The following is a 24569-nucleotide window of genomic DNA, read 5'->3' on the forward strand; positions in this document are numbered from 1 at the left end:
CCAATCTTTGGACACGACCAATCTTTGGACACGACAACCTTCGACGACAACACGGTGAGGGAAGCTTTAAGACATAAACACTCGAGGCGAGACATCTAACGTGTACACCTTCCTCATCTGAAGACTGATAAATCTTTTTTTAAATAACACTACTGTTCTTTGAGGAAACAGCAGACAAGGTCTTGGCTAAACATTTCATGCTGAAGTCGGCATTCCTGTCATTGGAATCATTCCTCAGCATTGTCCTGATCCATCAGAGTATTATTTTGTGCTAAAATCTCTGGACCAGAAATTGAACTATAATCATCTGAAACAAAGGCATGAGTGGCACTGACTGCCAAATGATTTTAAAGGGTCTCAACTCACTTATCAATTCCTTCTTTTCTGTCGAACTTATCAAGCTTACAAAATGTGGACTTTTGCTGGAAAACCTGCCTTCTGTCAAAACAAAATCTGAAAATCTGCTCAGATCTTACTTTACACATTTGTTGCTATTTATGACACAGATTTATGTCACAAAGTTTTAAATTGTACTTTGAGTCTAGCAGTCCATCAATCTTACAGTCAGGTTTGAAGAAATTGCATCTCAAATTGTTCATTTTGGTTAGGATCAACTGCAGAGACTGGTAGCAAAGATGAAAAAGTAAGATGAAATGTGGAAAAATAAAACAGTGGATAAGAATAGCCTACTAATTTGAAATTTTAATACCTTAAAATATCAGTCTGTATGAGCAGGATAAAATAAAGTAGTAGCAACTTGGTTGTTACATTACCGCATTTAGTAACCCAGAAAATTATAGTCATCAGTTGCCCCCAGCAATATGGGAGCTGGATGCAGATATTTTTGTAAATCATCCACAAGTTGATCAGCACATCAAGTCACATCAGCCTGGCAATCCACCAGACAAAGCTCCAATGTGACTAATAAATGAAGGACATTGTTACTTTTACAAAATCTATAGTCGATGTTGTAAGTGCTGTATTGGCAGGGGATATTAAATCCAGAAAATGGTTTTCACGTTAACTTCCTGGGCTGCAGATGTTCCTTCAAAGTTGGATGGTCTGTCACCAGATCATGAGGTGCTCTGGACCTTCTGTCCTTTATTGTCCTTAGAGCAGGATTCTCCTTGAGCAAAACATCGCATGCCTCCTGATGACCCCTGTCTGCAGCCTGTGGATAAAAGACATATTGCTTGTAAAGAATTTCTAAGTTTAATTTCACTCAAAAAGCCAACTTCTATGCATGGATTTGGCTAATGTAAATTGATGATCTGGGGGAGCAGAGTGGGAGATTTGCTAAAACAGATCAAGAAGAATATTCCCTGAAGTACACAGACCTCCATTAATACCCAAGATGTTTCCTACATCTGATGAAAGATTTTGGATCTGAAGCTTTAACTGTTTCTCTTTCCCCATTTATTTTTATTTCAGATTTTCCAGCACCTACAAATCTCAGATTTTCATGTCTACCACATGCTCTTCTAAATTAGCACAAAGCTCAAATTATTAATACCATTTCTTTAAACCAATAGTTCCCACGTCAGTTATCTGGTAGGTCATTACATCTTTGTGTAGATTGCCCAGCAAACCTAAACAGCATAGTTATTACTAGCTAGGCAAGTAATGTAGGAAAGTTGCCTGTGGAGAATCCATCACTTAGTCTTCCCATCTGAAAAGTGCAAGTGAAGCACCATTTGGACCTGTCCCCTCACTTCAGAACAGATGCTGCCAGTTTGATCTACATAAAGGATGCCTTGTGTTAATTAATGGGGAGCTACAGCCAGTGAGAAAGAAGAATGACACATGCTCAAGACAATTCTATGCAGAATACATATTGAGCAAGATTATTCAATTTTTCAATTCAATTCAATTTATTGTCATTTGGACCCCGTGAGGTCCAAACGAAATGCCGTTTCTGCAGCCATACATTACAACAAATAGACCCAAGACACAACATATTTTACATAAACATCCATCACATTGCTGTGATGGAAGGCCAAAAAAACTTCTCTCTCCACTGCACTCTCCCCCCCATGTCAGAGTCAAAGTCAAAGCCCCCGGCGGGCGATGGCGAATTGTCCCGTGGCCATTAAACCACGCCGGGTAATGCAAGTTCGCGCACCGGGTCTTGGTGTTAGAGCCCCCGGCGCGCGCTCGCAGAGACCCGCCGCCATTCCCAGCCGCGCGGGGCGGTGCTGTAAGGCCCCGCTCCAGGAGCTCTTCAACCCCGCAACTCGGGCGGGAGAAGTCGCCGTTGCGGAAGCCCCGAAAAGCGGTCACCCAGCAGGGACCCGCGGGCTCCCGGTGCCGTCCGCCAAACCCGCAGTTGCAGCCACCGAATCTCCGGGGGTCGGGTCTTAATCTAAATAAAAATCTGAAAATAAAAATCTGAAACTAAAACAGTCCAGAGTAAATAATCCTAATCTACCCAACCACTCCATGTAGCTGAAGCCCTATAACCCAAGCAGCATTCTAGTAAATATCCTCTGAACCCTCTCCAAAACCTCCATATCTTTCCTGTGATGGGGCAAACCGAACTGCATGCAATATTCCAAATGCGGCCTAACCAAAGTCCGATAGAGCTACATCATATTATTGGATGTGCATACTTAGTTTTAACCAGTATAAAGATCTGCTTACTGAATCCCTTATGTTGCAATAAGGATAAACAGAAAGCTTGCATTTTTGCCTATTATTATTAAAATATGCTATTGAGGCAAGAAACAGCTTGCAGCTCCACCAAGTGGTCGTATCCATGATATTCAGAATTATATTGCACATTTAACAGACAAAAGCATCCTAAGTCACAAACGGAAACATATTCAACAAAATCTGACATCGATCTACGCAAGGAACCTTCAGGGCACATTACATGTAGGTTGGTTAAAGAGGTAGATTTGGAAAAACATCTTGGGAGGAAAAAGACAAAAGGTCTAGGGAGGGAATTCCAGAGCTTGGGCCTTGGACATTTAAAGATATCAAAGCAGCCAGCATCATTATTACCCCATCAGGATAGAGGAATTAGCAGATATAGAGAGAGACTAGGCCGCAAAGTGATGTGAAAACATGGTTGGCAACTTGAGGTACTGAATAACTAGGAGCCAATAAACGGCAGCAATGAGTGAGTCAAGTCTAGAGGCAGCACTCTAGGGGGTGGGGGGGGGGGGGGGGGGCTGGGGGGGGGGGGGGGGGGGTGGGGGGGAAGAGGACCAAAATTAATTAACCTTGACCACAACGTCTGCTGTAACTGTAAACATGACACTGCTTTAAAAAAGGACTAACGAATGACAGCAGAATATGGGCTGACAGTAGCATCACCGTACGTACCTTGTGTAGAGGAGTTGCGCCGTCATCATCCGTGATAGCAGGGGTGGCTCCATAGGACAGCAGCAGCTTGAGCACAGGGAGGTGGCCACAGTAGGCAGCTCTGTGAAGTGGAGTTGCCCCTCCTTTAGTCTGAGCATTACTGTTTGCTCCATTCTTCAGCAGATACTCGCAGATCTTATAATCACCACGGCGACTGGCATAGTGCTTTGAATAAAAGTACAGAGATAATTTGGACGGAGTATTCAGTGGAAATATAAATCTTCCTGCCTATAATTATCTTCCTCTTTCTACTGAATCTACTAGTTTTTTAAATAAATGATAAACCCACATGACCTATCCTTCCTATGATGTCTCCATGAAAGAGACCAATAGTTGGTTGTTTCAACTGTTCCACAGACTGGTAAATGTATCCAATACAGGAATTATCATTCCCTTTTGAAAGTGACTTGTTTAGCTTCCTCCATGCCTGCAATCCAGACACTTACATTCTTCTTTAAAACCTTCCAACTTGCATTAGTTCAGAGAAAAATCTTTCTTCCCTACAACTGCACTCTGTGCTATGTGCAAAATTTATGCCATTTTCTCATCTAACCTATCGTGAGAGCACTTCTCAAACCCTCAACCCAAGGCACCAAGGGGGCAAGGACAGCAGGCTGATGGAAATATCGTGAGTTATATAGTATGGAACAGGCCATTCAGCCCAATACATCCATACTAACCAATGGAAATATCTGGATTTGAAAAATAAATTGCTGTTCCTTCTCCATTGCACAGCGTAAATACTGGAACACACTACCCAAAGCATTGCCCACATCCTGAACAAAACAAAAGGAAAAACTAGATAGACACAAAATGCTGGAGTACCTCAGCGGGACATGCAACATCTCTGGAAAGAAGGAATGGGTCGAGAGCCTCCTTCAGACCCGAAATTGCAGACCTGAAACATCACTCATTCCTCTCCAGCGATGCTGTCCGTCCTGCTGAGTTACTCCAGCATTTTGTGTCTATCTTCAGTGTTAACCAGCATCTTCAGTTCCTTCTTACAAAAGAAAAAACGTACATTCTTAATTCTATTGAAGCCTCCTGTTAACTGGTCCGCAGTGCTCGAAGGGGAACTCTAGCTTCTCTTCCTGGATAACTTCACTTCCCCATCTCTGAAACCATAGTGCAAAATCTTCACATGGTCCTCTAATGCCATAACATGCTTCCAATAGCGCGATGTGTGGAATTAGTAACGATATTTCATCTCAAAGCTTTTTTTTAAATAAAAGTTGAGGATAACCTTTTTGCTATCATACTCATGATTCCATTAATAAAACAAGGGCTGCAAATGCTTTTCTGAACAATCTTCTTATCCTTTTTCGTCCTTTCAAGAGATTCAAGTAAAAGCCCTGGGACATGATCACAGTGAATGGCGATGCTGGCTCAAAGGGCTGAATGGCCTACTCCTGCACCAATTGTCTATTGACAGACATTCAGCTGGTTTTTCATGTCTTTGAGTGATCAATTTAAAAATAGCATGGAAAGGTTAACCTGGATGAAAAATACCTTCAAAGAAAACTTGAGGAACAAATGTTTACCCTGCCAAAATAATAATGAAAGAGCAATTTGCAAAACATTCTGGGGGAGCTCCTCCAGGTAACTCATTGGATTTCTATTCTAAAAGGATTATATATTTAAAAATCATGATATAAATTGGATGCAAATGTGTTGTTTTTTTACATCACATCCCCAAGATCAGAATTGCTCTGACTTTCCTCAATTACTTTTTTAACTGTCTGTCCAAAGATAATACTTCACATCCCCTCCACCATCAAATCGCTCGACTGTGAGTTAAATTAGTTTACAATGAAGATCACCTTGTAAAGTATTAGCTCACCAACGCTGTGTAGCCCGATCGATCAGGTGAATTTGGATCGGTCCCTTTTTCCAGAAAATTCTGCACCCTGCCGAGTTCACCATTACAGGCTGCTGACCAGATGCCTACATCGAGGGAAGAGGAAATATTCAGGCAGGTAATTTCCCAGTTGTATATCGAATAGAACTTACTCCATGTAATTCTCCCATTGAACAATGTACACTTCCTGCCCAATTGCAAATTAGCTATAAGCACATGCAACAAACTCCACGACCTAAACAGCCTGCTCCTAGACCGCTGAGGATTATACAATCTCCCCTCACCCATGATGCCTGTAAAGTTGCTTTATATTTATATTGCTGACTAGAGACTTGATAGAGAGAACTTTGGCCTGGGAGAGTGTGAAACAGTCGCTTTACTCATCTTGACAATCGATCTACAGCATTATTGGTATCTCTCCAGCGCTTTGAGGTGTCTGTTGTTTGAAGGACGATCACTGCTGCCTAGTGAACCATGGGCTAGTGAAAGCTGTGGGCTTTGGATTAGAGGCCTTGATCTTGGCAATTACTTCTCTTTTTCAGTAAAACTATGTTTTCTCAGGCGGATAATCGCTTACTCAAGTGGACACAGAAGATTCCAAATAACTATTAGGTAGACACAAAATGCTGGAGTAACTCAGCAGGACAGGCAGCATCTCTGGAGAGAAGGAATGTGTGACCTTTCGGGTCGAGACCCTTATTCAGACTGATGTCTCGACCCGAAACCATCCCCAACCCGTCTCCCATTACTTCTCTCCAGAGATGCTGCCTGACCCGCTGAGTAACTCCAGCATTTTATGTCTACCTTCGATTTAAACCAGCATCTGCAGTTCTTTCCTACACAAAAAAAACATTAGATGAGAAAGAGGGGATTTGGTGCTGCCGTGGCCAATATTTATCTCTCTAATATCCTCAGAGGTACAGCATGCCCATGAAACAGCCAGGAATATTCTGTGATTCACAAAATCAAAATGAAAGTGAAAGTTCTACCTTTAATTCAACATGCATATGTAACCGTGTAGATACGCTGCCCACAGAGGGAATGTTGAGGAGAAATCAATGCAATGTTTGACGCTGTCAACATTACTGATATACTGGACGGGGTGGGAGATTGCAACCTTCACGTTGACCGCCCTGTTGGACGAACGCAATCAACCCGGCGTGCACAATCAAATAGAACAAGTTGTCCTACAACTTTAGGCTGTGCACGCCATGCACAAGAAGAAGATGAAGATATACTGAAGTCACAGCTTGAATGGTTTTGTACCTCTGTCAAAATCCATTTCCTCTAATGTCTGCTGTACACTTGGGACTGAGGAGTCAATAGAACAGCAGGTACAATCCAGACTATGGCTAGCCGAGGCCATGCTTCTGGTTGGAAGTAAACGTCGCGGCCCGTAGACCAGCAAAGACGAGCTGCAAGAGAAAATTACTATTACTATTTAAGCTCCACCCAGGTCCCTTCCAATCTTTCTGTAGCTGTTCTATCGCTCTTCGGCTCCTCATTAAAACCATCTATACTTACACCCTCTGGTAGACAGTTCTAAATCTCTGTTGGTGAAGGTATTTTATGAAATCCCATTTTGATTTATTTGAGATCACCTTTAAGCTCGTTATTCGCCACAATCGAGGAAAGGTTACGGAAGGAGAGTGCTTACGCCTTTCAATTGGCTCATTCAAACCCCGCGCCGATCTTTTCCCCGCAACCTGGTCGCTCGCATTCTCTCCGGTAAATTCATCTTCTCGACCGGTGACCCCAAAAACAAAGCGGAGTAAAAAGGTTCTACCTCTGGCCACGACTGACTGGGTCTTCAATAGTTGACCATATCCAGACTTTAAACGTTTTCACCATTGATACTGACCGGTCTATAGTGTTCTTTCGCTTGCATTTTCTGTTGTTTTTAAATTATTTCGACACAATCTTTAAAAAGACTGGGTCGATGGACTTGCCAGGGACTCGTCTGATAATTCCTCGCCAACATTTCCACTCTTAGATTCTAGATCTGCTACACGTCACCACTTTGAAACCAAAGCTAACTGGTAGTGCAAACCTGTGAAACTATATGCCTAACCGCTGACTGGGTCGTTACCAAAGATTATAATCTTTGGTCGTTACTCAAACCCTAGAAGCAATATTAAAATTGAAGGACTGGAAAGACGTGCAATAAACTAAAGATGGCCGCAAAAACAGTGTGCACTCATGCAGACAAACCCTGGTGAGTCAGCACTTCCTATACCACCAATGTCAGCAATAACAGCCGTTTGAACCAAAGATCTTAGAGCTGCTCTAAGATCTTTGGGTTGAACTCGGACTATTTCTCAGGACAAACACCTCCATTTCACTCACCTCTTGAAAACACAAAGGTTTACGATGTAACTAACAGTAAAGATACAACCAGGTCCGCAGCCAATCCGAGCGGAGGGGGAAGGAACCGAAGTGTATCCAAATTGAAATGTCTGGATAGCCCCAGAGGCGAAATTCGTGATCACGTTTCCTTGCGGTCGCGACGAATTGTTTTTGATTAAATGTATCTCAATTAAAAAAATAAAAGTTCACCAATCAATACTTTCCATGTTAATCTTGTATGTGAACACCAGATGGCGTAAAACATTGGTATTTGGTTAGGGTTCAAACATAAATCACAATTTCAATGGTCTCGACCCAAAACATCACCCATTCAATTAACGTCTAATAGGCGGAGTCGATCTTTATCAGTCCGGCTGAATCTCAATCTCCCACCAAGTCAGTTTGCTGACAAACGTTCAATCCGGCTTCTTCTCGAAATACTTAAGGATTTGTTTTTAAATGGTTAAATCTCAGGTATTATTTCATGCTCTTATCTTCAACAATGCAGTTCTGACAGCATTGCAATTGTAGTGGTTGCTAGACCAATATAATTACTGATGAGGTGAACTTGGAGGAAAGCCACAAATGTATTTCTGGCCGTAATAGAGATCATGTGAAGAGGAGTAATGCGAGAATAATCTGGGTGGCTTTCAACAACCCATTGTATTTGCCACCACCGCATAATACCATAAAAAGAGGTGGCAGGAGATGACACTAGTTCAGTTTATTGTCACGTGTACCAAGGTACAGTGAAAAGCTTTTTGTTGCATGTTGACCAGTCAGCAGAAAGACTATATGGTTACAATTAGGCCATGCAAAGCGTACAGATGCATGATAAAGGGAATAACACTTAGTGCAGGATAAAGTCCCTCAAAGTCCGATTATAGAAACATAGAATAATAGGTGCAGGAAAAGGCCATTCGGCCCTTCGTCAGTACCTGTTCCTGTTATCTTCCCATATCCCTTGATTCCTTTAGCCCTAGGAGCTAAATCTAACTCTCAGAGGGTCAGAGGGTGCTGGTGGCCTTGCCAAGGCAGCTTGAGGAGTAGATGGAGTCAATGGAAGGGAGATTGGTTTGTGTGATGGTCTGGGCTGTGTCCACAACTCCCTGTGATTTCTTATGGTCTTGGATGCGCAAGGAGTTCAGCCTTGGGTTGTGGTAACACGCTCATTAGAGCGAGGTGGGAGGGTGTGGGTGATGGGAGAGGTTGGGACGTTTGGGAGTTCAAAGTTTACATGAGCAGGTAATCTAGGCTGACATTTCAATGTAGTGCTGAGGGAGTGCTTCCCTGTTAAATATAATCTGTTTAATTAGTTATTAAAATTTCCCTCTAAAGTAATTGTAGATAATTCCATAGTTTGAATCAAATGGATGTTCCCGTTGGCTTGGCTAAATTTTAATCTCCTAACCAACATGACAGTACTCAGATTATTTGATCATTATCTCATTGCTGTTCACAAAATGACTGCCCTCCAATTCTAAAGTGTCTAGATTTCTAAAATACTTAATTGGTTTTAGAGCACTTTCAGATGTCCCGAGTTTGTGAAAGATGCTATATTAAAATTCAAGCACAAGAGAAAATTCTGTATTTAAAAGGTGCTGCTGTAAAACCAGCAGAGACGAAACAAAGCAAAACATGGACATTCCCTTTTCCTTTAAACTCACACCCTTTAGTTAGAAGGTTCCAGGTTGAAGCTCGACTCTGGTATGTGATCGAGTGACTGTGGTTGACCAGCATTGGGGAAAGGGGGTTATTGTTGCATAGTTGTAATTGAGACATTAAACAAAGACCGCAGATACTACTATCAGGTTGATATATTAGATTCTACATCACAATTCAAAAAACAGTAGATTGTCATGGTCAACAACCCATCCTTGATTATTACCACAAAAAACTGCCACTTGTTTCATTTACAGTTAAGTGGGACTTTGCTCATTTATTTTCCTGTTGAATAGGTATTGCACTTTAGAAATAATTAGTTGTAAAGCGTTCTGGGCAGTCCAAGGACCCAACTATAGAAACAATGAATCATAGAGACACAAGAGACTGCAGAGGCTGGAATCTTGACCAAACACAAAGTGCTGGAAGAACTCAGTGGGTCAGGCAGCATCTCGGAGGAAATCGACAGTGTTTTAGGTCTCCCAACCAGAAATGTCATCTGTCGCCTGTCCATTCCTTCCAACAATGCTGCCTGAGAAAATATTCTTCCAGCACTTTGGGTTTTGCTAAATTCAGAATGGCTCTGTCCCCACTGCCTGCTGTTCAGATACTGTATGCTATGACTAGAACCACTCACAAGAAATAATACAAAGGATTTAACTTTTATAATTTTACTGTAAAATTTAAATTTCCTAATTTTACTGTTCGGACAGTAACATTTTAGAAAACAAAGCAAAATAAAAAGCTGCAAATGTTGGAAAACTAAAATGTGAAAAATTCTGAAAATACTCAGCAAGTCAGATTCTCACTGAACAGGTAGCATCAATGGAGTTTAAAAAAAGTTTCTCTTCCCACCGATGATGACTGGAAAATGGCGGCACAGGACTGGAAAATGGCGGCGCACACAGTTGCAGCGGCTCGATGTCCTCCCGGTCAGTGCTTCGTGTTTTTTGTGTATGTGTGCGTGTACTTACTGTCGGGCGAACAACGTCTCATGATATTTATTTTAGTTGTTTATCTTTTTTTAAATATTTTACCTTGTATGTATCGTTAGCTTTTAGAAATGTTTGAATGGTGCACTGACTGGCTGACATTTTTTAATTTCGTTGTACATGGTTCATGTTACAATGACAATAAACTATTCTATTCTATCCTATGCTGCCTAACCTACTGAGATTTTATTAGTATTTTCAGCTTTTATTTTACATTTCAGAATCTGTCCTTCCCTGCCAACAATGATTCATGGCAAACTCCAACTTCAGAGTGCCAAATGGCTGCCAGTGTGTCCAGAAGTGATGGTCTCTGCTCAGATAAGGGCTCCTGCAATTCGATCTGTGTCCTTGCAAACTATGCAGCAAATGTGATGCGAGGTATATTTTTCTTTGGATCTTTATCACAAGCATGTAAGCCACCACCAGTCAATCTTGAGCTGAGAAAACGGAAGCCAAATAAATAAGGCATGTTCCCAATTTACAATGATCCATGCAAGTTCTCCTCAATCTGTGCAAGTTGTTGACAGCCTCCCAGGCAATTGGGAAAATGCAAATTCAAATGTTTATATGATTAGTCTTTTAAATACTGTGATGCGTTTTCATAGTCAAAATTGAACACTGCTTTGAGCTGGAATTGCACAGGGTTTAACACGTCAAGAAGTTTGAAACTTAGTCCACAAGTCTTCTGTCCAAGGGTTCCAAATCTGTGGAGTTTCAACCACTCTCATTCACCTTTAAAACAGACCTTCCAGGGTCTCCTTTGCGTTCCCTTTGAACGCTGCCACCGAACCTTTGTTTTTCTCTCTACCTGCACAGGAGGTAGAGGTGGAGACTGCATGAAGTCGGGATATCAATGTACATTGATGGTGGCTAGGGAGGGACTGAGTTCCATAGTCTGTTCCAGAGAGGATTGCTGTTCTCTATATTCAATGTGTCCATTCCGGTGGTGACCATACTCAAACTTAATCCTCATTTCTCCAATCTTTGATTTAGGCAAAATATCTGGGATCCATTCAATTATAAAAGGAGTAGGTGCTTTCTGGTCGGGAGACATATTCCCTGGATGAGAATAAAAGTTTCACAGTGAAATTCACAAAAAGGACAAATTAACATAGCTTTAATCAAAAATCTGTTCCACATCTTGTTTTATCCTCAGGCATACACTGGCCAAAAAGGTTTTTAACAAGCTTTTATTAAGTTCTATTTATTTGATTTCTCCTGGAGGAATGACAAGAAAGAATAGTTCAGATATGCCAATAGACTCTCCGAATAGAACAAAATCACAAAAAAAAAATTAACAGCAGTCATGAATTAAGGAGCAACGGCAGCATTAATATTCACCTTCAGATATTAAATATAGAAGCACCCGAACATCAGTCACCAGCAGATATACTCACCTACTCTCAGGAAGGTCTTAAGTTCCAGTGGTCGAATAGTTGGCTGCTTTTCCATCCGACTGTAAGCCTCAGCAATACTTTCAACCTGAACCTTTGGGCACTTGAACAACTCATAAGTGCCATCACGGTTTTCAACAAAACTGCGGGTTATCTCCAATGGCATCTGTAAGAAAGAAAGGTTGGAAGAATTGTTAGCAGTCCTGAGAGCCATTTTCTGCTGTGCACAACTTTAATTAGATTAATACAATGTTAGCAGACTAAAATGTTTGTCTCCCAAACTTTCGAGTGGGTGATTTAAAAAAAATGTGATTTACCTAAGGCAGTGTTTTTGTTTTGCATTTCATTTGCATGATCACCTGTTTCAGATATTCTGAAGAAGGGTCTCGACCCGAAATGTCGCCTATTCCTTCGCTTGGCCGACGAGGAAAAGGGGAGATGCAGCGAGACCTGGGTGTCATGGTACACCAGTCATTGAAAGTAGGCATGCAGGTGCAGCAGGCAGTGAAGAAAGCGAATGGTATGTTAGCTTTCATAGCAAAAGGATTTGAGTATAGGAGCAGGGAGGTTCTACTGCAGTTGTACAGGGTCTTGGTGAGAACACACCTGGAGTATTGCGTACAGTTTTGGTCTCCAAATCTGAGGAAGGACATTATTGCCATAGAGGGAGTGCAGAGAAGGTTCACCAGACTGATTCCTGGGATGTCAGGACTGTCTTATGAAGAAAGACTGGATAGACTTGGTTTATACTCTCTAGAATTTAGGAGATTGAGAGGGGATCTTATAGAAACTTATAAAATTCTTAAGGGGTTGGACAGGCTAGATGCAGGAAGATTGCTCCCGATGTTGGGGAAGTCCAGGACAAGGGGTCACAGCTTAAGGATAAGGGGGAAATCCTTTAAAACCGAGATGAGAAGAACTTTTTTCACACAGAGAGTGGTGAATCTCTGGAACTCTCTGCCACAGAGGGTAATCGAGGCCAGTTCATTGGCTATATTTAAGAGGGAGTTAGATGTGGCCCTTGTGGCTAAGGGGATCAGAGGGTATGGAGAGAAGGCAGGTACGGGATACTGAGTTGGATGATCAGCCATGATCATATTGAATGGCGGTGCAGGCTCGAAGGGCCGAATGGCCTACTCCTGCACCTAATTTCTATGTTTCTATATGCTCCATAGATGCTGCCTCACCCACTGAGTTTCTCGCCTTTTTGTCTACCTTTAATCTCATTACCACTGTGCAGTGCAGAAAATGGCACTTGGGACTGGTCAGTTAGAAGTTTATGATTCAACTTTTATTTGAGTGACTCGAGTACAAAAACCTATTCTGACACACCAAACCAATACCGAGGGCTGCCAGAAATAAAGATTGGACACAAAATCACGAGAGAGTTATATCTCTGTGTCGTGGCAATATTTACCCTTCCAAAATCACAAATGACTCTTTGATTGTTGCCACATTGTGTTTCAAGGATCTTGCTGTGTACATATTGGCCAAAACATTTTCTACATTACAACAACGCCCACACTTCAAAAGTACTTTGTTGGCTGCATTGCATTATATAAATACGTCGTTATTTCCAAAATTTGTTATCATATGGAATGTACTTCCAATTTTCCCCCCACACGTAATAGAACAGATTCAATAGTTACTTTCAACAGTGAGTTGGATAGATACTTGAACAGAAAACCTGCAAAACCAGAGGGAAAGATCTTTGCTTTCACAGAATCCGCACAGACCAAAATGGGCCGAATGGCCTCTTCTATGCAGTGTGATTCCATGACCAGTACATAGACCATGACAGCTCAATCAGTAAATAATTAAGCTATGTAAGATATACATTCTTATCTCCTCAGAAAGTGAAAATTCAAGGAACGGCATTCACTCCTGAGATCAAGGTTTGTTTTTGTTCAGGGGGGTTATTGTTAGCACAAGACACCAAAATGCTGGAGTAACTCAGCGGGACAGGCAGCATCTCTGGAGACAAGGAATGGGTGCGTTTCGGGTCGAGTCCTTCAGACTTTGAACCAGCATCTGCAGTTCTTTGCCGCACATATTGTTAGCACAATGCAGATTTCAACCATCTCTCTTTTTCAATTCCCCCCTCCCCCACGATCCCATTTTTAGAACCACTTCTGAGAGATGTAATACCTACCTCGGGGGTATCAAATATCTGTTTGATATGAAGAACATTTGTGATCTGCCAGGTGTACTTGGAGAACGTTCCCAGAGGTAATGCATCCTTACGAACAAAACCTGAATTCAGGTTACAAACAGACAAAGGGAAAGGAAAGATAGTTAATTTCTCCTGTTATTTCCTGAGCCCCCACCAAACCAACCTCACCCCATGGCAGAAGTTAGTGATTTAAAACCAACTGTTCACTATGTAACTTCAAATAAGTAAAGGTCTCAGTGGTTGGTCTATTTCTCCCTTTACCCTTCTCAAATCTATTTTGTTCTATTACCGGTCTACTTTTTCCCCGCATACTATAACCAAGATATAGTCCTGGGGTCTGGTCTATTTTCAAGCTAGTATTCCACAATTGTCTCTAGTGCATGATAGAGCATTTTGCATTACCTGTGGTGGAGTTAGGAAGGCGTTTCTTTTTACTTCCCATGGAAATTCTCTGCTGCAGAGCATCGAAGAAAGCCTGAGGGACGTGGAACACCAACGGCTCAGGTTTGCCTGCATTAACAACAACCTGCATTGAAATTACACCCTTGATAACGTGAACTACAGCTTTCAATCATGCAGCACCTCAAACAACAACTTGCATGTATAGTTCTCTTTAATGGCGTAATGTCTTTGCAAGGTTTAACAGAAATGTAATCAATCCAAATAATTCTTTTGACATCAACCCAAAGGAAGGCACCTTAGCGTAAGTGACTGACAGTATGGTCAATGAGCAAATGGCTTGAGAGACAGCTCCCGAAGTGAGTGAAAATTATTGCTGTAAACACACAAAAGAGAAAAAGAGTCAGAGTTTTTTGTTTTTTTAATTGTGTGTTGATGTAGAAAACTTTTAAAACACATCCCTTTCCTTCGCTCCATAGATGCTGCCTCACCCGCTGAGTTTCTCCAGCACTTTTGTCTCCTTTTCTTAGAATCTCTGAATGATCTCTGAGTGAATGATATATGAAACCAACATGCACATAATTTTGTGCAGCTTGGAAAGATCATGTTATGAAAAAGAATATTGGTGAATCACATCGGGTGCTGTGTAACACTGTCAAGGTTACTACAGTACTAAAATGCAGGAGCATTTTGAGAGGATGCTTGTTGAAGACAATATTCCCCAAATGTTCTGATATATAATGAACTTTATGTCCACTATTTTAGTGGATTTGAATGCGATTCTAACTTTGAATGTGATTCCAATATTTATTATGGGAACAAGCACAAAGTTTTTTTTCTTCAGCCACAGATTATAGTGATGAAAGTAACTGGTGCCCTAATGCACCATGTGGTCATCATTCAAATAAAATGGACGTGAAAATGGCATTGGTAATTTCTCCTAATAAGCGTCACCACCAAGTAATGCAGCATTACATTTTATTATTACAAAGCAAGACTATGATAAAATAAAAAGTTGTTGGTAGTATTATCAGCAACAATTAGAAGACAATTCTACAATGCAAGAACCTTTGATTTAGTTATAGAGTTTATAAAAGCATATTGCTCACCATCGAATTGGTAATGCATAGTTTGATTGATCCGTTCAGTGACACCAGCAAGCCAATCTTGAAATGACAAGTTCACTTGTGATTCATCTATGGGTTGGCTCACAGCTGAAAGAAGGAAGAAAGGTCTACAGTCTACATGAGCTGCTGCACCAAAGACAAGAACATTTATATGTTGGGTGGCTGGTACCTTTTCTCTAGGCATCAGCCATTATCACTGTGGAACTCTTTCACACTGTTGGAAAGCAAACCATATTCTACCCTAATGTTGGAAAGTGAGAAATAACTGGCAAAGGAATTTGGACAGGAACTTACTTAGTAACTAATCCACAGCATAATATCTTAGTGTTCCACCACACCAAACTGCTGACTATTTTTTTGCTTTAAACCATTTTCAATGCAAACATGAAAACCACAGCAAGTGGTTGCTACTGAGAGGGTGCCTTCTCGTGTTAGAATTCCACAAATGCATTGTTGCCCACGATCGAACATCATTAACTTTACACCTACATATGTAGTAGGGCCATTCTTGGGAAAGTGAACCTGACTGTCACACACGTGACCAGGTGACATCACATAAAGTAATACATTTAAAAACACATTTATGTAATACATATAGATAGACAGATGGTTTGCTGATGACCTGCATGGATTTGGTGGACTGAAGGGCTGTTTCAGTGCTGTATCTATGACTGTGTTCTGATTTTGGGACAGAAGCTAAACGACAATAATGATAGAGAAAACTGGTTGATTAAAAGGAACAATTTGTAGGTGTGCAATGTCAGTCTATTACTGGACTATGCTGTTCCGTAGATTTGAGTCCAGTGGCTGAACAGCAAAGTCTGAACAGAGTTTCATTTCCTGATGTAATAAGATGCAATAATCTGCACTTAACTGATGGCTTAACATAATGAAATGTGCTAATGCACTTTGCAAGAGCATTAATGTAATAAATCTTGATACCAGGTCACATAAGGACAGCTGAATACCTAGCTACTACTGGTGGAGTGATGAAATCAGTTGGTTTTTTGAAATAGAATAAAATGGCAGACTTATGCATTATGCAACAATATAGGGTTTCAATTCCACAGCAGGACAGAACCATGGCCGGGAGGAGGAATCTAAACCGTTACTGACGTCAGTGAAGTCTGAAATGGTTTATGTGCTCCCATTAGTGATTTGACCTTGTTAATTGTGATGTTACCCAGGGGGGAATGTAGTGGTGTAAGTGCTTACCTGTTAAATCATCCTTTTTCCTCTTTTTTGTTTTTGAAATGGCATTGGCTGCAGCCTGAGCTGTGAAGTCCTGGGGGTAAATTGCCAGCAGTCGCCTCTCAGAATTCGGTTGAAGCCCTAATTAAAGTTGTAATCAATATTAGGTCAGCATCTCAAAATTAATATTCATAAATTCAATAGTGAATTAAGGAGGAAAATATTAATCCACAAAGAAGGCGAAAGATAACATTGATAGTTCAAAAAGCTACGTAGGTACAAGGTGCAGAAAGGAATGCATGTTTATGAACATGGAACTTGGAACAGTACAGCACAAGAACGGGCCCTTTGGCCCACAATGTCTGTGCCGAACGTGATGCCAAAACCATCACTTATTTACCTGCACATAATCTATATCGCTCCATTCCCTGCATTTAGCATTTGCTGATCCAAAAGTCTTTTAAATGCCTGCTTCAACCACCACCTCCAGCAGAGCATTCCAGGCACTCACCACCTTCTGTGTAAACTTGCCCCGCACATCTCCTTTAAACTTTTCCCCTCTCACGTTAAAGCTATCCCCTTCAGTATATGAATTTTCCATCCTCTAAAAAAAATTCTGTAAACTGCTCAAGCAAAATATGAGATGCTGCTCCTCCAATTTGCGTTTAGCCTCACTCTGACAATGGAGGAGACCAAGCACAGAAAGGTCTGTATAGGAATGGGAAGGAGAATTAATGTGTCCAGCAGCTGGGAGATCAGGTTGGTTCACGCGGGCTGAGCGAATACCACATGCTTTCTTTACCACTCTGTCTATCATTGTTACCACTTTCAGGAAGTTATAGACTTGAACACCAAGATCCATCTACACATCAATAAGGGTAATGCCATTCATTAATTGTGTATTTTCCCCTTACATTTGACCTCCCAAAGTGCAACCCCTCACACTTGCTTGATAGAAACTGTCTGCCATTTCTGAACCCATTTCTGTAGCTAATCTATGTCCCATTGTATACTTTGACAGCCTTCCTCACAAAGCCACAATCTTGGTATCATAAGAAACTTACTAACCAACCCGTCTATATTTACATCCAAATTATTTAGCACAGATCTCTGCGGAACACCACTGGTCGCATACATCCAGCCTGAATGTTGTCCCTCCACCAAAACCCTCAGTCTTCTATCAGTTAAACCAGTTCTGAATCCATATGATCTAGTCATTATTTATCCCATGCATCTTAATCTTCTGGATCAACCAACAATGGGGGATTTTATCAAATTCCTTACTAAAATCCATGTAGGTAACATCCACCGTCCTACCCTCATCGATCACCTTCACCACCTCTTCAAAATCCTCGATCAAATTGGTAAAACATGACCTGCCATGTGCAAAGCCGTGCTGGCTGTCCGTAATTAACTCATTCTCATCCAATTGGGAGTGAATTCCATCCCAAAGTACCCTTTCCAATAGCTTCCCAACCACTATCGTGAGGTTCACTGGCCTATAAATCCCTGGGTTCATTCTACTTCCCTTCTTAAATAGAGGAACAACATTAGCTATTCTCCAGTCCTCCAGGACTTCGCCCGTGGTTAAAGAAGATGCAAAGATGTTCATCAAGATTGCTTACCCAATCTTCTCACTTGCCTCTCTCAATAGCCCTCTCAAAATCCCATCAAGTCCTGAGGATTTATCCACCTTAATGCTCTCCAAGAGCCCCAACACCTCCTTCTTAATCTCAAATTAGTATTCTCAATTTGCACATTAGTATTTCCAGAGTTGATGAGGTTAGAAGATGGAAGTCTGTGTTGAACTTCAAGTCATTCCAACATTATTTGGAAATTCAGTATTTAATGCAGTTTAATTTATATTCATATCTTTGCACCTACCAGTAGAATCAAAATTGATGAAATATGAGAACTCTTGCCCTAACTTCTCATCGCTAGCAAAAGCACAAATGCATGCATAGAAGTGGATGCAATGTTTTGATGTCTCCTTTTTGTTGCTGCTGGATTTGCTGGCTTTGAAGGCCTGGCAAGAACAATAGAACTTGTGCTCCATAACACCTTTAGTCCTAGTTTTCTCATGGAAGGAAACGTGCAGAAATCCTAAACTGTGCTTCTGGCTAGCTTTGCACTTCACCACCATGATAGTTTTAGTGATCCGCTGCACCAGGGGCCCACTCGATTCAGTCGCCAAGTTCCAGATAGCCTGCTTTATTTCAGTGGTCACTTGAAGAGAGTTCAACACAGAGCTCTTAAGCGTATGTGGTGTGGCTTCCATATGACATTCGACGGCAAGCTTAATATGCTGACATTGGTTCTCAGCACCTCCTTGAGAAGATACTTTGAAACACGTGGGGACCAAGCATCGGCCTGTTATATGGGTAATAATGGTTCCCTCCACTGTCTGAATGGCCTCAGTTGTGCCCAGTTCCACAAAGCCTCTGTAGTCAGGTCCTCGATCTCGAAGTCTCACTGAGTACACCTGCGAAGAAGATCCGGTGACAATGCGGACAGCATCGACGCTGGGTTGTTGCTTTCGAGCTCCATCTCTGAAGACAGCACCACAACTTTTGTTCTTGCAGCTCAAACCACGAGTACCATTGAATGTGCCGCACTTTGGGCACTTCTTAATTCCCCGTAAAGTAGGTTTGCCCAAATCAGCTAAAAAAGCCGGAGTTTTCATCTTGTCTGCATGTTGTTCCATTTTTCTTATCAGATTAAAACCCTACAAGAGAACAGAGATTAAACTCGGCAAAGAAAACAAAGTAAGGCCTTAAAATAATTACACTGAAGCACACATATAAATCGGAAAACTGGCCTCCATCAACAATAAGAACTACAATGATGGGGTAGCTACCAGATACCAGGACAAGCTGATAATGGTTTAAAAAACGTACATGTTGCTATTAAGTAGGAGGATGGTGATGCAAGAGTTCACACAATACATTACAGCTCATGTAGTTTCATGTAGCTACTATGTACGATACGATCTGCTTCATAGGGTCTAAGCGCCAGAATTCCTTCCCTAAACCACCTTGCCTTTTGTTTTATTTCTTAAATTGTTGCTTAAGACTTTTCGATCACTTGTCCTGATTTCTTCTCCTTGTGCTGTATCATTTTTAACATACTTTCTCCCGATTGCTGACTGAATTATTGAATGAAACATCCTGGTGGTCTTGAAGGGTGCAATATAAATATGTTCCTTTTTCTTTCACCTCCTCCCATCCTTCACCTACAAACTGCATCCTGTAATATCACATAAAATCTAATATTTTATTGCCTTTCACATTTCCAATCTTTTTAAAGTTAAATACCATGAAATGTGTATTAAAATAAAATCAGCTAATGTATCACATTTTCTTGTGTAAATATTTGTAATTAATATTGCTAAGCCCTGCCATAAAACTGCATTAGCAATGTGAAATACTGGTCTTCACCAGTAAGTTGTATTAAGCACAACAGAAATGCTTGAAATAGTGTTTAAAACTAAAGGATCTTTACCTATCACCTTTCATGGTCTTGAAACAACCTATAAGGTCAGTGTAGCAACTCCAGCACTTCATAAAAAACATTTACTCAATAATGATGAGCAACACCTAACATGCTCTGTACTATTTTTTATTTCTCAAGTCTCCCTCTCTTCTGCTTCAGTCTGAAGAAGGGTCTCGACCATTCCTTCTCTCCACAGACCCACTGAGTAACTCCAGAAGTTTGTGTATGGCTGCTTTGATTTGTCGTTTACACACCTAACATGCTCTTAGTACCATTTCTGTGTCACTAGTCTCCCTCCCCTGTGATTCACAGTCTGAAAAAGAGTCTGGAGCCGAACCATCAGCTCTCCACAGATGCTGCCTGACCAACTGAGTAACTCCAGCAGTTTGTGTCTGTCTGTTTTGATCTGTCGTTTTCACACCTTACATAATCTATGTACTATTTTGGTGTCTCTAGTCTCCCTCTCCTGTGATTCACAGTCTGAAGAAGAGTCTGGAGATAAACCAACACATTCCTTCTCTCCACAGATGCTGCCTGACACACTGAGTAACTCCAGCACTGCTGTTGAGTGAGTGACCCGCCTCCGTCGGGTTGTGATTGGCCCGGAGCCCGGGCGGGACCGGGAAGGCCGCGATCTGATTGGTGATCCCGGTTGTCAATCATCCCCGGGGGGGGTGCGCACCCCCAGCAGAGCCGGCGACAGCAGCCTTGATGGCGGCGCCGTGTCACTCGGGCCGTCGTCTGCCCAACACAATGACATGTAGTATAAAGTACACGTACCTTGCTGTGGAGGTGGTTTAGCCTTCCCTCCCCCTTCTCTTCCATGTAAACGCCCGGTCAGGGCCGGGCTCCGCTCAGACGCGCCGCCATTTCGCCTTACAAACCCGCTCGGCGCTGCGCTGTAACGACAGCGGCGATTGGCTGCCCGTGGTCACATGGGCTCAGCACGGCCCGCAGCGCCTTCTGGGACATGTAGTCCACATCTCTGTTGGTCCCAGCCCCCCCCCCCCCCCCAGCGCCTTCTGGGACATGTAGTCCACATCTCTGTTCAAAAGGGAACTGCAGATGCTGGAAGATCGAAGGTACACAAAATTGCTGGGGAAACTCAGCGGGTGCAGCAGCATCTATGGAGCGAAGGAAATAGGCGACGTTTCGGGTCGAAACCCTTCTTCTGAGCAGTTGCCATACCATACTGTGATACCATACCATACTTCTTCTTCTGAAGAAGGGTTTCGGCCCGAAACGTCGCCTATTTCCTTCGCTCCATAGATGCTGCTGCACCCGCTGAGTTTCTCCAGCAATTTTGTGTACCTTAGTCCACATCTCTGTTGGTCTCAGCCCGCCCCCCAGTGCCTTCTGGGACATGTAGTCCTAATCTCAGTTGGTCTCAGATTCAGATTCAACTTTAATTGTCATTGTCAGTGTACAGTACAGAGACAACGAAATACAGTTCGCATCTCCCTGGAAGAGCGACATAGAATATGGTTTCAATAAATAAATCTATTTACATGCATACAGTCATAGTGGGACGACAGATGGCACAATGGGCTAAGTGTTCGGCTGGCAACCGGAAGGTAGCCGGTTCGAATCCCGCTTGGAGTGCATACTGTCGTTGTGTCCTTGGGCAAGACACTTCACCCACCTTTGCCTGTGTGTGAATGTGTGTGAGTGATTGGTGGTGGTCGGAGGGGCCGTAGGCGCAGATTGGCAGCCATGCTTCCGTCAGTCTGCCCCAGGGCAGCTGTGGCTACAGAAGTAGCTTACCACCACCGAGTGTGACTGAGGAGTGAATGAATAATGCGATGTAAAGCGCCTTGAGTATTAGAAAGGCGCTATATAAATCCCATCCATTATTATTATTATTATATTTTTTCCTGTGGGAGGAGTGTCCGGGGGGGGGGGGGGGTGATTGGCAGTCACCGAGGTACATTGTTGAGTAGTGTGACAGCCGCAGGGAAGAAGCTGTTCCTGGACCTGCTGGTCCGGCAACAGAGAGACCTGTAGCGCCTCCTGGATGGTAGGAGGGTAAACAGTCCATGGTTGGGGTGAGAGCAGTCCTTGGCGATGCTGAGCGCCCTTCGCAGACAACGCTTGCTTTGGACAGGCTCAATGGAGGGGAGCGAGGAACCGGTGATGCGTTGGGCAATTTTCACCACCCTCTGCAGTGCTTTCCAGTCGGAGACAGAGCAGTTGCCATACCATACTGTGATACAGTTGGTAAGGATGCTCTCGATGGTGCAGCGGTAGAAGTGCACCAGAATCTGAGGAGACAGATGGACCTTTTTCAGTCTCCTCAGGAAGAAGAGACGCTGGTGAGCCTTCTTGACCAGAGTTGAGGTATTGTGGGTCCAAGAGAGGTAATCGGAGATGTTGACCTCTCAGTCCGCCCCCCAGTGCCTTCTGGTACATGTAGTCCCCATCTGTGTTGGATCCAGTGAAGATCCCACACCCTGGTTCTCCAACTAGTTTCACTGTTCATAAGATAAACTGTCCGTAATAGTAGGTCTATCTTCGGTGAAAACCAGCATCTGCAGTTCCTCCCAACACACTACTCGTTTCACTGTCCATAAGATAGACACTAAGACAAAGTCCATAAGATTAGTCTATCTTCGGTGTAAACCAGCATCTGCAGTTCCTCCCTACACACCACTAGTTTTACTATCCATAAGATAGACACTGTCCATAAGATAGTCTATCTTTGGTGTAGAGGTCCTTCTCAGTTGTACAGGGCCCTTGTGAGACCACACCTGGAGTATTGTGTGCAGTTTTGGTCTTCAAATTTGAAGGACATTCTTGCTATTGAGGGAGTGCAGCGTAGGTTCACAAGGTTAATTCCCGGGATGGCGGGACTGTCATATGTTGATAGAATGGAGCGGCTGGGCTTGTATACTCCGGAATTTAGAAGGATGAGAGGGTTTCTTATTGAAACATTAAGGGTTTGGACACGCTAGTGGCAGGAAATATATTCCCAATGTTGAGGGAGTCCAGAACCAGGGGCCACAGTTTAAGAATAAGGGGTAAGCCATTTAGAATGGAGATGTGGAAATACCTTTTCACAGAGTTGTGAGTCTGTAATTCTCTGCCTCAGAGGGCGGTTCTCTGGATGCTTTCAAGTGAGAGTTAAATAGAGTTCTTAAAGATAGCGGAGTCAAAGGATATGGGGAGAAGGCAGGAACGGGGTACTGATTGTGGATGATCAGACATGATCACGAATGGCGGTGCTGGCTCAAAGGGCCGAATGGCCTACTCCTACATCTATTGTGTCAACCAGCATTTGCGGTTCCTTCTGACACACTGGTTCACCATCCTCCTGATTAATTTTACTGTTTATATGCCTCATTGTCACCTTCCCCATAGCCAGCAATGAACCATTCTACATTTATCTGACTGTGTCTGCTTTGATCTGTCGTTTTCACACCTTACTCCATATCTCTAGTTTCCCTCTCCCGACTCTGACTGAAGAAGGGTCTCGACCCGAAACATCACCCATTCTTTCTCTCCAGAGATGCTGCCTGTCGCGCTGAGTTACTCAAGCATTTTGTCTTATCTTCAGCCTAAGCCAGCATGTACAGTTCCTCCCTACATTAGTGAAGGCTTTATACTGACACTACATTTCCCAGAATGCAAATGCACCACACTCCTTTCTTTCCAAGTCCCAAGTTCAATTGCCAATTATGACTGTGGCTGAATAGTCAAATGTCATGAGAAATGACAACATTGCAATGTTAATAGGAAAATATTTAATAGATATTTGCATACTTTATTTTGAAATGTGCTTTAACTCTGACGGAGCTTAATTTGCACATTTTATTCAAATGAAAGACAACGTCAATAACATTTGAAAGAAGACTAAAGATGTTTAAATCTTGAGGGGGAAAAAAACCCATGTGGAAATCAGGCAGCATCCGTGGAGGAAGATGGACAGTATGATGAAGGGCCCCAACCCAAAGCATGGCTTGTTTTGTTTTCCTCCACAGATATTGCCTGACTTGTTGATTTCCTTCAGCTTTATCTTTTGAATAAAATTTCAGAGTAATAAGAGGTAGCAGATATAGGCACCTTCTGCAGTGCAGCCACTGACACATTTTATTTTACACTCAAGTCCAAAGCCAGCAGTGCCTCCAAAGTTAAGGTGGCTGAGGAATAGGGCTTGCAACCATTCAACACAGCTACGCATCCCACAAAGGGGTCCTTGTGTGCTTTTTAGCTGAAAAAATGGGTTGGAAAGGATAGCTGCCTCAGTGAGCATAACACAAGTTTTGCTGCACTTAGTTTAAAAATATATTTCTAACACTCCAGCCCTATTTAAAGACCGTGACTCTAGCTATGTATGTCCTTCCACTTCAAAGATTTTAACATTTGTAAGGCTCAAGATAATTTTTCCAATTACCCAGTAAAACTCTGTGACATGAAAATAACATTGTTTCAGAGCTTCGAGAAACATTGCTATAATTCATTCCAATTTATGCTATGTAATTCATAATACCATAACTCTACCATTAATATTCTTTGTTGACATCATATGGTCAAAACTGATCCACATCAACATGTCCACAAAGGCAAAAGGTG

General features: G+C 42.3%; 2 protein-coding genes across 4 annotated transcripts; both read right to left on the reverse strand.

Annotated features, from left to right (window-relative positions):
* Positions 1–488: 488 nt before the first annotated feature.
* On the reverse strand, positions 489–8275 carry ankrd39 (ankyrin repeat domain 39). Of its 2 annotated transcripts, none has more exons than XM_033013691.1 (5): positions 6882–8275; positions 6491–6639; positions 5207–5310; positions 3328–3531; positions 489–1171 (listed from the first exon to the last, which is right to left on the reverse strand). In XM_033013691.1, exons 2-5 carry the CDS (start codon positions 6588–6590, stop codon positions 1016–1018), a joined length of 564 nt encoding a protein of 187 aa, XP_032869582.1. In that variant the 5' UTR covers positions 6591–6639; positions 6882–8275; the 3' UTR covers positions 489–1015. The 2 variants fall into 2 exon arrangements, with proteins under 2 accessions (XP_032869582.1, XP_032869581.1); XM_033013690.1 differs by having other exon boundaries at positions 7571–8273.
* Positions 8276–10388: 2113 nt separating this feature from the next.
* On the reverse strand, positions 10389–20903 carry c39h2orf42 (chromosome 39 C2orf42 homolog). Of its 2 annotated transcripts, XM_033013652.1 has the most exons (8): positions 20781–20903; positions 18393–19233; positions 16533–16649; positions 15300–15404; positions 14194–14301; positions 13771–13871; positions 11622–11784; positions 10389–11283 (listed from the first exon to the last, which is right to left on the reverse strand). In XM_033013652.1, exons 1-8 carry the CDS (start codon positions 20823–20825, stop codon positions 11075–11077), a joined length of 1689 nt encoding a protein of 562 aa, XP_032869543.1. In that variant the 5' UTR covers positions 20826–20903; the 3' UTR covers positions 10389–11074. The 2 variants fall into 2 exon arrangements, with proteins under 2 accessions (XP_032869543.1, XP_032869544.1); XM_033013653.1 differs by lacking the exon at positions 14194–14301.
* Positions 20904–24569: the final 3666 nt, after the last annotated feature.

Source organism: Amblyraja radiata, chromosome 39 (assembly GCF_010909765.2).
Source record: "Amblyraja radiata isolate CabotCenter1 chromosome 39, sAmbRad1.1.pri, whole genome shotgun sequence".
Classification (NCBI taxonomy): Eukaryota; Metazoa; Chordata; class Chondrichthyes; order Rajiformes; family Rajidae; genus Amblyraja; species Amblyraja radiata.